This window comes from Leishmania mexicana, chromosome 20, assembly GCF_000234665.1.
Source record: "Leishmania mexicana MHOM/GT/2001/U1103 complete genome, chromosome 20".
In the NCBI taxonomy this organism is placed as follows: domain Eukaryota; phylum Euglenozoa; class Kinetoplastea; order Trypanosomatida; family Trypanosomatidae; genus Leishmania; species Leishmania mexicana.
In genome coordinates, this window is record NC_018324.1 from 1,992,561 (window position 1) to 2,004,713 (window position 12,153).

The 12,153-nt window shown below is 60.5% G+C and overlaps 1 protein-coding gene across 1 annotated transcript; it reads right to left on the reverse strand.

Annotated features, from left to right (window-relative positions):
* Positions 1–708: 708 nt before the first annotated feature.
* LMXM_36_5250 (conserved hypothetical protein) lies at positions 709–10,980 on the reverse strand (the record flags this gene model as incomplete). Its single annotated transcript, XM_003874834.1, has 1 exon — positions 709–10,980. The coding sequence occupies one exon, from the start codon at positions 10,978–10,980 to the stop codon at positions 709–711; it is 10,272 nt and encodes a 3,423-aa protein (XP_003874883.1).
* Between the last annotated feature and the right edge of the window lie 1,173 nt (positions 10,981–12,153).

Here is a 12,153-nt window from a genome sequence, read left to right on the forward strand (position 1 = left end):
GCCACAAAGGTGTTCGCAAGTCGGCCGGCGTGAAACAGGACGGAAAAGGCGGGAGGAGGGAGTGAAGGGGCGACAGCGGAGACGGGGTGTGGCGCGGGGCAGCGCACAGGGGAGAGGCAGAAAACACAGTGACAGGGACAAAAGAGAGAGAGCGGTGGTAGTTACGAAATCAGAGGGATGGAGCACTCATAGACATGGGAAGGCTAGCATACAAGCGCCTCACACTAAGCAGCGTGACAAGGTTCATCGGCTCGTTGAGATACACTCATGTCACGGCAGCGCCGAGCTGATACGCTTGTGGGTGGCAGCTCTGCCTGCGCATATTTTTGTTGGCATATCCTGTCTCCGTTTCACTATGCACACATAAGGAGAGGATAGGAGTGGCGAGTCCACCGCACGGGCACGTCGCCTGCATCTCGTCCATCTCAGTTACATGCGTAAGAGTTCGATCAGTAGCTTTTTTTCTTTGTTTTCAGCTGTTGTTGCTCGGCTCAGGACTGATGAAGCGCCGCCGCCCCCCCCACCACCACCACGCAGGACTGAAGAATAAGGAGAGTGGTAGGGGGGGAACACACAAAACACAACACGAAGATCACACCAGAAAAGCAATGTCCACATTCACTCCACGAAACAGCAACGGATTTAGTGACGCCTGGACAGCTCCTCTGACAAACACGGACACGGAGTTATCAAGGCCTCGCAGTTCGACTAGCTTCGCGGGGTCGAGGTGTCGCGACCTGGTGTGCGTGGCGGCATGGCAGACGCCGACCGCCGCGTTGGCAGACGCATTGCTGCGTGAATCTGATTTCTTAGCAGCGTGAAGCGTCGCACAATGGCGTCCTGATCAGCGAAGTACCTCATGGAAAGCTCGCGCGCCTGTTGATCGAGGTGGCTGTCAAGCTCGCGAAGACTCTCCTCCAGCTTGTAATCCTCTTGCACCTTGAACTGCACACGGCGGCGCAGCTCCACAATCGTCTCCTCTGCAGCGACCTGCTCCTGAGACAGTTGGTGGTACTGCGTCGTCACGTATTGCCATTCAGCTGTGAGGGCGCGAACACGTTCCTCTTGCTGGTTCAGTAGTGCCTGCAGGCCGTGAACGATTGCTCTCTGCTCCCGTGCCTGCCAGTCCTCGAGCGTCGTGGTTGGGTCGTGACGGTACGGCATTCTTGCGTCCGCAATGGTGAGAGCGCCGGTAGCGTCAGAGGACGTCACGTCCACCCGCCCACCGTGGCTGTGGATAGCCTCCACCAAGGCGTCCATGAAGGCGGGCAGGCGGCGAGCCCGATCACGGTGCTGATCGCTGCTTTCTCGCAATGTTCGCAGACTAGTCAACAAACCGTGAAGCCACTCCGCGAAGGCGCCGGAGCGAAGAGCCGCAAACGAAACTCGCGCACTCACCGATGTGTCTCGCAGCACATCGGAGACGACGTGATCGATGAAGTCCTTCACGGAGGTACACTTGGCATTCACGACGGTGTTGACGAGATGAAGCGTCGCCGTCACGGTGTCGTCGAAGCGCAGCGATGTGACGCCACTTTTGTTAAGCGCACGCGCCGGCGCGTGTGGCGTGGTGGTCACGCCATTGACAGCAGTAGCGGCATCACCTCCAAAGTGGTCGCGTAGGGTCGAGTAAACAGCTTGCAGATCACCGCGTGTGCGCCGCAGTCGCTCGGCGGTGTCGACAATCATCTGAGCCGCCCGCCTAACCTCCGCTTCGCTTGCGAAGAACTCAACGCCGTCAGCTGAAGTAACTGCAGCCTCGCCACAGTCGCCGGGGTCTTCGGATTCGTCTACCAACTGAGGAAGGAGAGCTCTGCGAAACGCCTGCCACAGGGTCGACAGTGTTGTGGTGGCCCGCACCTTCGCCTCCTCGCGGTCGCGCGCCTCAGTCTTCCAGGCAATCAGCTGCGCCTTGGCAGCATCGCACTCCTCCGCTCTGCAGGCGAGTGCATCAGCGAGGTACGCAATTCCATCCAAGCAATCTGCCGGCGTATCTTTGTCGAGTCGCCGCGACTCTGCCTCGCCCAGTACGGCTGCTGCTCGGCGGTCCACAGTCGAAATGGTATCGCGGACGTGTCGCTCTAGCTGGGCCATACGTCGCTGCAGCATGCCATGGGTTTCTTCCAGCGAGGCCAAGGACTCCCTTGCCATGTCGCATTCCCCCACTGCACCACACAACCTGCCGTTGAGACTTTCGACATCGCTGCGCAGATCTCTGCAGCAGGCAATCAGCTGATTAATGTTGCCTTGCTGACGCTCTACAAGCTGCACGGCAGCGTGCATGGCAAGCGGCACATCTTCCAGTGATTCAAGGCGGCACTCGTGCGAGGCCATCACCGCCGTCACAGCTTCCTTCAGCGGCCCTGAGGACATCATTAGGGCGTTGAGGCGCTGCAGCAGGTTGCCCTCTCGGGCCTCCGCCCCCAGCACCGCCGCCTTGACTTCAACCATGCGGGACTGCAGGATTGTCATCTCCCCACGGACCTCCGCCGCGTCGCTCGTCTGGCGCCAGCCCTCCTCAACTGTTGCCTGTACCGCCTCCACCACAGCTACCCACTGCTCTTCACTTACAGCCGCGGCAGCTGACCCGGCCGAGGGGACCAATTCGGCGGATAAGCACAATGCCGTCACAATGCCAGCGTACGCCTCCGCCGCGGCCTCCGCGGAAGCTTTCAGTGTCGCTATCTCGTCCGTCTCCTTACGCTCATAGCGTCGGACCGTCTCCTGCAGCGCTTCGACATTACCCGCAGCAGCGGCGCACTGCCTCTGCAGCTCTGCAAACGCGGCGGCAGCGTCACAAACGTCCTTCTCCAAGCGGCACCGGGCCGCGGCGTCTTCGGCAGCAGTACGAGCAAGCTGCCTTGATGCCTCCAAGAGGCACGGCAAACAGGAGGCATCCCTCAGTGAGACTTCTTCATTGGGGCAAAGAAGGGAGCCAAGAGCCTCAATAGCGTCAAGAACATGCTCAAGCTGGGCTTCCACCTCTGTCGACCTGCCTCGCGCTATATCGAGGTCCGCCCGTCCGTCCGAAAGCGCCTGCTCATAAGCCGCTTTCGCAGAGTCCAAGTCACTGCGCAGTGCAGCACACGTTGCCGTCAAGCGCCCGTGCGCCTGCACAAGACGAGGGACGAGTACTGCCTCCTGCTCCAAGATATGCAACGTCTCTGGTGGAAAGCACGTCGGCACAGCAGCGCATGACGCGTCACCTTCGCTCTCGAGGAGCACTCTACGACAGTCCTCCTGCACAGACACCAAACCCGACGCCGTGGTAACCAATGACTCGTGCGCTGTGAGGAGGGAGCAGTGCTGGGCTGTCTTTTGCGCGCATTGCGCCTCGGCCTTAGCTGCCCGTGCGAGCACCTTCTCCACCAGGAAGCCCAGTTCTCGGAGCTGCGGATTGCACACCGCATCTAGACGACTCGTGGCTTCCTCACCAACCATTATCGCACGCGCGGCGCGTTCTTCTGCGACCAGCACTTCGACGCTCAGAGCGCACACCAGCCCCTGCAGTTGTGGAACCGCCACCTCTCGCAGCTCCACCCGATCCCGCTGCAATTCAGCCACCAGATCTCCTAGCGACAAGGACGCATCCTCCCACGACAACCTCTGCGCCACATTGGCGCACAGAGCGCTGCTCAGCTCGCTCTCCAGCGCCGTCAGCCTCGCGCACTCCTCCGCGTACGCCATGCATTTCTCCATAAAGTTAGGCGACTGCGTCGAAAGAAAAGGCGAGGTGTCCGGGAAGACAGCGGATGCTTCCTGCAGCAGTGTTCTGAGAGCCTCGAGCTCGTGGTGGCGGTGCTGTTGCGCCTCGGCAGCCAACTGAGACGCCGCACGAAGACTTGACACTTCCTCCACCACTGCCGCGACAAGAGTTGGTAGGCAAGACTCGGTGCTCGATAGGGAATCCTGCAAAGACTCGCGCAAGTCCTCAAAGAGTCGAGTGGTATCCGTCGTGTATTTCGAAACATGCTCGGCAGCGGATTCAAGGGAGTCCAAGATTGACGCCTGGGATTCCGGCGAAGCGCAGTAAGGATGACCCGCCATTAAGCTGTGGTCACCAGGAACTGAAACAACGACCCCGGCGGAAGACAAGGCACTACAAAGGGTCTGCGTCACCCGCGCCACGGAGCAATACCACTCCTCGCCTGTGAATAGAGTACCATTAGCAGCAGTGCGGTCACCTCGTTCCTCTATCATAGCATACACAGCGTCTGAAAGCTTGTTGGGTGCTGTGCGACAGCCCACATCAGTCGTGGATACCGCGTCTGCTGCCGTGACAGTGGGGCACCTTGCCGCAGATGATGCCACTCCGTGTGGCGTTCCAGTACCTAACGCCCTCTCTGGTGGTGCGCCAAGAAGAAGGTGGCAGGCCTGGTCCGTCGCCCCGAGAAGCGCCTCGCAGGTAGCTTCCTCGGTGCAAGGGGCCGACACGGCAGCCCCAAGCAAGCGCTCTGCCTCTGTAAGTTCACGACACACACTTGACCCATGCGCGGAGAGATCGGTAAGAGCGGTGCCCGGCAGTGGACGGTCCACCCCTTCCACGATGGCACGTAGCACTCGCAGCTCGGCTGCCAACGGAACCACCTTCACCGCCCAATCCTGCACAATCTCGCTGCGGAGACGCGACTCCTTGGACTCCAGGGATTTCGTCTGGTACTCGAGGCTGTAAGAGGCGACGACGTGCATCAAGTCCTCGAGAGACCGCGCTTGCCCCGCCGCCTCAAACAACCCACCGGCATCCATGACTTGAGATGAACCGCGCTCCTCGGCATCGTTGAGACAGTCCTGCATGGCGTCCACGCGCGAATGTACAAGGTACATCTCTTCCACTCTTTCGCCATCGCCTGTCGGGGCTCTTACACCGGACTCAGACGCAGCACCTTCTCGCACGCCAAAGTCGAGAGCCTCCGCGTGTGCAAGAGCGGCGACGAGCTGCATTTGGGTCGCAGACTGCCCGAGTGCTGCAGGCGCTGCTTCCATCGTCGCAATCGGCTTGTGACATTCATTCATGGGCGCCTGTATTTTTTCAAGGCTCTGCTCGCTGGTCGTGACGGGTGCACGCAACTCCTCTCGATGGAGTGACAATCGAGATACTGTCGCCTCAGTCGAATGGTGCTCAGAAGCGCGACGCTTACAAGCATCCAGAATGTCAGAAAGACGGCCTTGAAGCGCCTCCTGAGGCTTAGCAGAGGCTGACAGGGAGATGGCTTGCCGCACAAGTGGAAGCAACTCGGCCTTCTCCGCGTTCTGTGATTCGGAGCCGTGTTGTGCACTCACGGTGGCGTCAACATCCTCGGCGAACCTGCTGAACAGTTCAGCGACAGCATCCCAGCGCTGCTGCTGAAGCGCCACATCTGCAAGCGGAGCTGCGTGCTCGTCTTGCTCGCTTCTGAGCACGAGCTCCCCAGTCTCGCTTACCTCACTTAGTGTGAGCAACTGGTCGTGCATCAACCCTCTCGCCTGCGCGCTTCCTTCCTCATCGCATTTGCGCACATGTAGGTGCTGAAGCTGACCACGCTCCATCTGCTCGATGCGGACTCGCACATTCTCGGTCACCGCAGCCAGCATTTCGAAAGAGGACGAGGTGGCGACTGGGTCCGCCGCGATGTTTGCAAGCGGAGTTAGTACCGCCAACGTGTGTTCCATGCTTTGGGCGTAATGGTGCAAGATATCACTCGTGAGATCCGTGATGTCTCTAAGAGTCCACCTCGCCTCATCGCACGTCGGCGACGTTGCCGCCGCCGAAAGACTGCCAACTCTGCCTGGGGTGGTAACGGAAATAGTACTACGCAACGATCGGCAGCAAACACCGACCATGCTGGTGAGATCGTTTCGTTGCTGCGTAACATCAGCTAATTCATCCGCAAAAGAGGTAAACCGACGCGACTGCAAAACCTCCGAGCATGCCTGAGCTGCGAGTCGGGGAAGCTGACTGTACTCCACAAAAGACGGGGTGTCACCATCGCTCACAGGGGCCCCGTGCATCCCGGTGCCGCCACTCAAGGCAACGAGGCTTCGGAAAGTGGCCATTACAATGTTCATCAGCTCCCCCTGCCAGTGTACGGCTTCAGAAACCGTCGCAGCGAGGCGGCGGCAGGCGACACGCAGACCCCACTCCACTGGCAGAGTGGGCTGAGACTGCGAAGGCGACGCGTCGTCGAGAAACGCAGCACGCGGCAGCGCCATTTGCAAGGTCACCACGCTCTCATTCAAAGCTGCCCCACACTCCTTCACTAACGCTGTCATTGACGATAATGATTCTCGCAACGCCACTGCGTTGGCATCTAAACACTGGAGCGTCTCGAAGCTACTTCTCAGCGTCTCTGCGAGAAACGCAACAGAGGCATAATCCCGATGATCACAGTCCTCGCTATCGTCACGCTTTCGCACAAAGTCACTAAGCTTTATTAGCGGAACACGAACCCGAGGATCCTCGTACCATAATTCCTTCTCCTGCGCCCCTCTAAGAGAACCACGTAAAGTGTTCAGCTCCAGCAACAGCCCTCGTACACGTCCAACGAGCTCCTCAACATCACAACCCAACATTCCGCTCATCTCCACAACCTTTGCGGTGCACAAAAACACGGTTCCGACGTACGGCAAGAGATTCAAACCACCTATCACACACCCAACACGTGCGTCCGCCTCCTCGGCCACCACCTCCATCAAACCCATATCTAAAACATAATTGCGGCACTTACTAAACAACTCGCGCAGCTTCTCGTCGCGGTCCGCCTCCAGCTGCCGCCGCACTGCCTCCACGCGCTCCTCCGCCGCCGCGACCTCCGCGCGCAGTGCACGCTCGCGCTCCGCAGCATCGGCGGCCGCACGCGCAATCACCTCCGCGGCAGACTCCGACGCCGGCGCCTCGACGCCCAGCGCAGCAAGCGCGCCGGCAATGCCGTCGGACAGCTCCTCGCGCGCAGCCGCCGTCTCCGCCAGCCGCTCCTGCGCATCCCGCAGTCTCTCGTCGCGGTCCGCCTCCAGCTGCCGCCGCACTGCCTCCACGCGCTCCTCCGCCGCCGCGACCTCCGCGCGCAGTGCACGCTCGCGCTCCGCGGCATCGGCGGCCGCACGCGCAATCACCTCCGCGGCAGACTCCGACGCCGGCGCCTCGACGCCCAGCGCAGTAAGCGCGCCGGCAACGCCGTCGGACAGCTCCTCGCGCGCAGCCGCCGTCTCCGCCAGCCGCTCCTGCGCATCCCGCAGTCTCTCGTCGCGGTCCGCCTCCAGCTGCCGCCGCACTGCCTCCACGCGCTCCTCCGCCGCCGCGACCTCCGCGCGCAGTGCACGCTCGCGCTCCGCGGCATCGGCGGCCGCACGCGCAATCACCTCCGCGGCAGACTCCGACGCCGGCGCCTCGACGCCCAGCGCAGCAAGCGCGCCGGCAACGCCGTCGGACAGCTCCTCGCGCGCAGCCGCCGTCTCCGCCAGCCGCTCCTGCGCATCCCGCAGTCTCTCGTCGCGGTCCGCCTCCAGCTGCCGCCGCACTGCCTCCACGCGCTCCTCCGCCGCCGCGACCTCCGCGCGCAGTGCACGCTCGCGCTCCGCGGCATCGGCGGCCGCACGCGCAATCACCTCCGCGGCAGACTCCGACGCCGGCGCCTCGACGCCCAGCGCAGCAAGCGCGCCGGCAACGCCGTCGGACAGCTCCTCGCGCGCAGCCGCCGTCTCCGCCAGCCGCTCCTGCGCATCCCGCAGTCTCTCGTCGCGGTCCGCCTCCAGCTGCCGCCGCACTGCCTCCACGCGCTCCTCCGCCGCCGCGACCTCCGCGCGCAGTGCACGCTCGCGCTCCGCGGCATCGGCGGCCGCACGCGCAATCACCTCCGCGGCAGACTCCGACGCCGGCGCCTCGACGCCCAGCGCAGCAAGCGCGCCGGCAACGCCGTCGGACAGCTCCTCGCGCGCAGCCGCCGTCTCCGCCAGCCGCTCCTGCGCATCCCGCAGTCTCTCGTCGCGGTCCGCCTCCAGCTGCCGCCGCACTGCCTCCACGCGCTCCTCCGCCGCCGCGACCTCCGCGCGCAGTGCACGCTCGCGCTCCGCGGCATCGGCGGCCGCACGCGCAATCACCTCCGCGGCAGACTCCGACGCCGGCGCCTCGACGCCCAGCGCAGCAAGCGCGGAGTTGGTGGTGCTGGTGAGTGGCGAGGTGTTTTGTTTGTAATCGTGAAACTTGGCGATTAGCTCGCTGAGGGATTTCTCTTCTTGCTCTTTATGTTGAAGCTGCTGTTCCAGATGCGCGGACTTTTTCTCAAGATCTTGAATATATGTAGCGATGGGAACGCCCCCACTACGCATCTTGAGCTTTGAGTAGAGAGCCGCATTGGTGCACAGCGTATCTATAAAGAACGGTAGTTGATCGAGCTCATCCATGGTGGGAAGTGAGGAAAATGAGAGAGCCGCGCGTTCCGACGACGGCTGATGGCCGCTGTCGTGAACGGAGCTCTCCGCCTCGTGAATGAGCAGGTGTTCCTCCAGGATGCCCCATAGCTTTCTAAACTGCTCGTGCTCATTTCTCATAAGTTGAAGGACATCTACGTGAGTGCCATCCGTGCCTGATTTGGCAGCTGTGTAGATTGTGGATGTCTGCTGCAAGAGAGCGTGATAGGCGTGGACAACATTGGTTATCATCTCCAGCACTGAACCGTCGGACACGCAAGTTGTGGAAAGAGGTACGACAGTTTCAAGCGCCCAATCGTAGAAAGCCCGGAGTCGCTGGGTGACGACGGCAGCTTCGAGACCGGTCTCCTTCGGGGCCACCGTGAGAAGCGTCGTCAGCTTGTGAAGTGCCGTGTGATCCTCGGCGAACACCGGCGTCACGGATTCGGTGCTCTCAAGGCCGTCTGCAGGCGCGGTAGGAGTGTGCGACTGCGTTGACTGAAGCTTCTGCGCTATGCCGGCCTTCACTGCAGTATTGGCTGCCAGCGAAGAGGCGGGAAGCAGCAGTGCCCCTCGCGGGATGGCAGATTGCAGTGCTGACAGCTTTGCTTGCAGTACGGCGACGTCCTTCTCCCACGCCTCCCCAGCAGCGAGAAAGTTGCACTTGAGGTTGGCGATCTCTTCATCACGTTCCTGCCTTAGCGCCTCCAACTCCTTCATCACTTCCTCCAGCTCGCGTTGCCTCTCGCGGGCAGCGATGCGCTCCTGCTCGAGGGCCTGGATTGCCTCCAAATGAGCGGCAGAGATTAACAGCTTCTGTGCGCCACTAGAGGACGCAGACAAAAGACCCGAGAAACGGCTCTCGCTCATGCCGCCTAATGAGCCACTCGCTCCCAAGGATGCCTCGGCGGCCGTCGAATTGTCTAGCGGCACCTCGCCGCGCAGTGCTCTGAGAAACAAGTTCCGCAGAGACGCGTATTCGCGGTACTGTGACCGCAGCAGGTCATGCGCTACGTCGCTATAAGCGAAGACCAGCTCTTCGAGCTTGCGAGAGAGCTGCTTTATGTGGCGACTCGCGTCGAAGTGCTGCTGCTGCAGCGTTTCCACCTCCAATTCTTTTCGGTTGAGTAAGCTGCGAAGCTCACTCAGCTCCCCTGGCACGCTCGTCGCCGGAGAGACCGTGGTCGGGGCTATGCTTGCGGCCAGAGACGCCTTGAGGGAGGATACATCCGCGGTGGCGCGGGTGAGTTCGTCGATAAGAACAGCAACGATTGTCTCCACACGCTGAGGGAGAGCCGCCTGCTCCTGTTGTTCTGCTTTTTCGCGGTTCCACTCCTGAGACAGGGAAAGGGCACTTGTGTGCACTTTCTCCGTAAAGCTACGTACCGCATTTACACAGGCGCTCTCCAGCTTTGCAAGGTCGGCGGCCGCTGCACTGGCGCTGGCCGCCGCCTTGTCCACTTGCTGTTTCGTGACGCTATCGGCTGGCTCTGCTGGCGTCGGCATCTTCCTCAGGCGCTCTACGTAGGCATGCAGTGTGTCGGGCAATATCTTTGTCGTCTTCAGCTCCCTACCTTCTACTAGTGCCCCCACCTCAGCTGCAAACACCTGAAACTGCTCCAGCTCGACCTGTAGATTGCTTGCCTGCGACTGCATCTCGTCGACGTCAATCTCCATTGTTCCCTTTGTTACCGCACAAGGATGGATGCTGCTCGGAGCGATCGACGGCGAAGAGAGCAAGGACGACGGCCCCGCAGCAGCGCCCCTGGTAGAATTGGCTGGTATCACCTTCATCGCAGGACGCATGTCTTCCTCGATGGCGTGCAGCACGGATTCTACGTGAGCGTCCCAGTCGAGCCCGCCACAGCCCGCCGGCGTGTCGAAGACGTCAGCGTTTTGGACCTGCAAGGACGGATTAGACAAGTGAGCAAAGTCGTTAAGCAACGCCACACATCGATTCTTCCACAGGTCGAGCGAGCGACGAGCCACGGCGCTGCCGCCGCCGAGGCCCGGTCTTTCGTAGCCATCGTCGTCACTCGAGGTGGTGTCGTCATGATCTCGCGCACCGTCTGCATTCGCATGTGCCCTCAGGGCCTTCTTGTCGCGGCCCTTCACAAACCCTTCGTGGACAGGCGGGCACTCGTAGAGCTCCGCAAATTTTCGCCACATTGAAAAATCCTGCTGATCATCTGTGCAGAGCACGATGCGCTCGCGCTTGCCCAGCGACATGGTGCCAGGGATCGTGTTGTCACGCAGAAACTCCAATACAAGATAGTAGTACGTCGCTGTGGACGGGTCCTTGCGGGTGCCGCGTCGCAGGGTGGCGGCGGTGGTGCTCGCTGCCAGCTCGCGCCATGACGGCTTCGGGTGATGCGTAAACCACGCGACACGCTTCATGCTGCGGAAGGCGATTTGCTTGATCTGCTTACTCTGCTCACTACGGGAGGAGTAAGCGCAGAAGCAGTCCTTCTCTATGGTGATAAAGTTCTTCAGGCCGCGACCAGCCCCAATCTTTAACGGGCCGGCGCTGTCAGCGCACATCCACATCTCCCCTGTGATGCTGACGGGTGCATCACTCATCTCCTCTATAAACGACATGAGCGATGCACTTAACGAGTTATTCGTTTTACGTCTTCCGTTTGACACGCAGAGAACTGGACAGTATAAGCGATAGGCGAGAACGAAATGCACTTCCACAAGGTGATGGCAAGCGGGAGCAGAGTTACGGGAGACGATGAGGAAGCAAACGAAAAAGGACACACGCTGAGAAAAATAGCCGACCAAAACGAAGAACAGCAGTGGCACCAACTCAGCAACACGAGCTCGCCAGAAGTCACACAAGAACGCCAGTCGGCGCAACCACAGCGGCCAGGCGCTGGCTGATGAGAGAAAAAATGAGGAGCCAGCAAACCGCAACACATGCAGCAGCTGCAGCAGGACCAGGCAACTTCTCCCGCCAGACACCAAGAGTGAGGTAAGGTGAGGTCGAAGTGACCTGCACGCCACCACGACTCACTCACGATGGAAAAGAGAAAAAAAAATCGAGCCCAGCTGGATGCGGCAATGAGAGGTGCTATGAGGAGCACAACACGGTATAGGCGTAGCTGTAACACACACGTCGCGGAGATGTGATGCCCTCACCCGGCAATGCACCCCCACTCCAGAGAAAAAGAGAGATGCTCAGAGAAAGCTCAGCCAGAAAATGGAGAACAGCAACAACAAAAGAACTTCACTGCAGTCCAGGAGGGAAGGAAGGGAGGAGTGGGGGGAGGGGGGCGAGTGCGCGGCAGTGGCAAGTGCGATTCTGTAATAGACGGGTAAAAAAAACGTACAATGAAGGGCAAGCCCTTGCGAGAGGGAGACCTCAGCGAGGAAAGGCGGCTATGTACAGAAGAGTGGAAAGACTGCGGAAAGGACACAGTTGACAAGACACAGAGGGGAGGGGGATGGGCGGGGTGGGGCGGGGACAACACAAACACGCGCTACAACCGAGAGAAACGTAGTGAGAAACCAATCACGGAAAGAGGATCGACGAGACAGGTCAGTAGGCGATGAGATCACAAAGAAATCTAAGCCCCACAAGAAGAAAACACTCGTCAGCGCTAGAAGCGTTTTTCGCCAGAGGAGCGCTGCAGGTGCAGAGAGATTCAGAGCGACGTGAACGTGCCTGTATATGTATAGGTATGTATGTGTGTGTGTGAAGATGCGCCCACGGTCGTGGGGCGCGTAAGTTGCACTGGCCCAAAGAGCTCAAGGTAGGCAACAATGTAA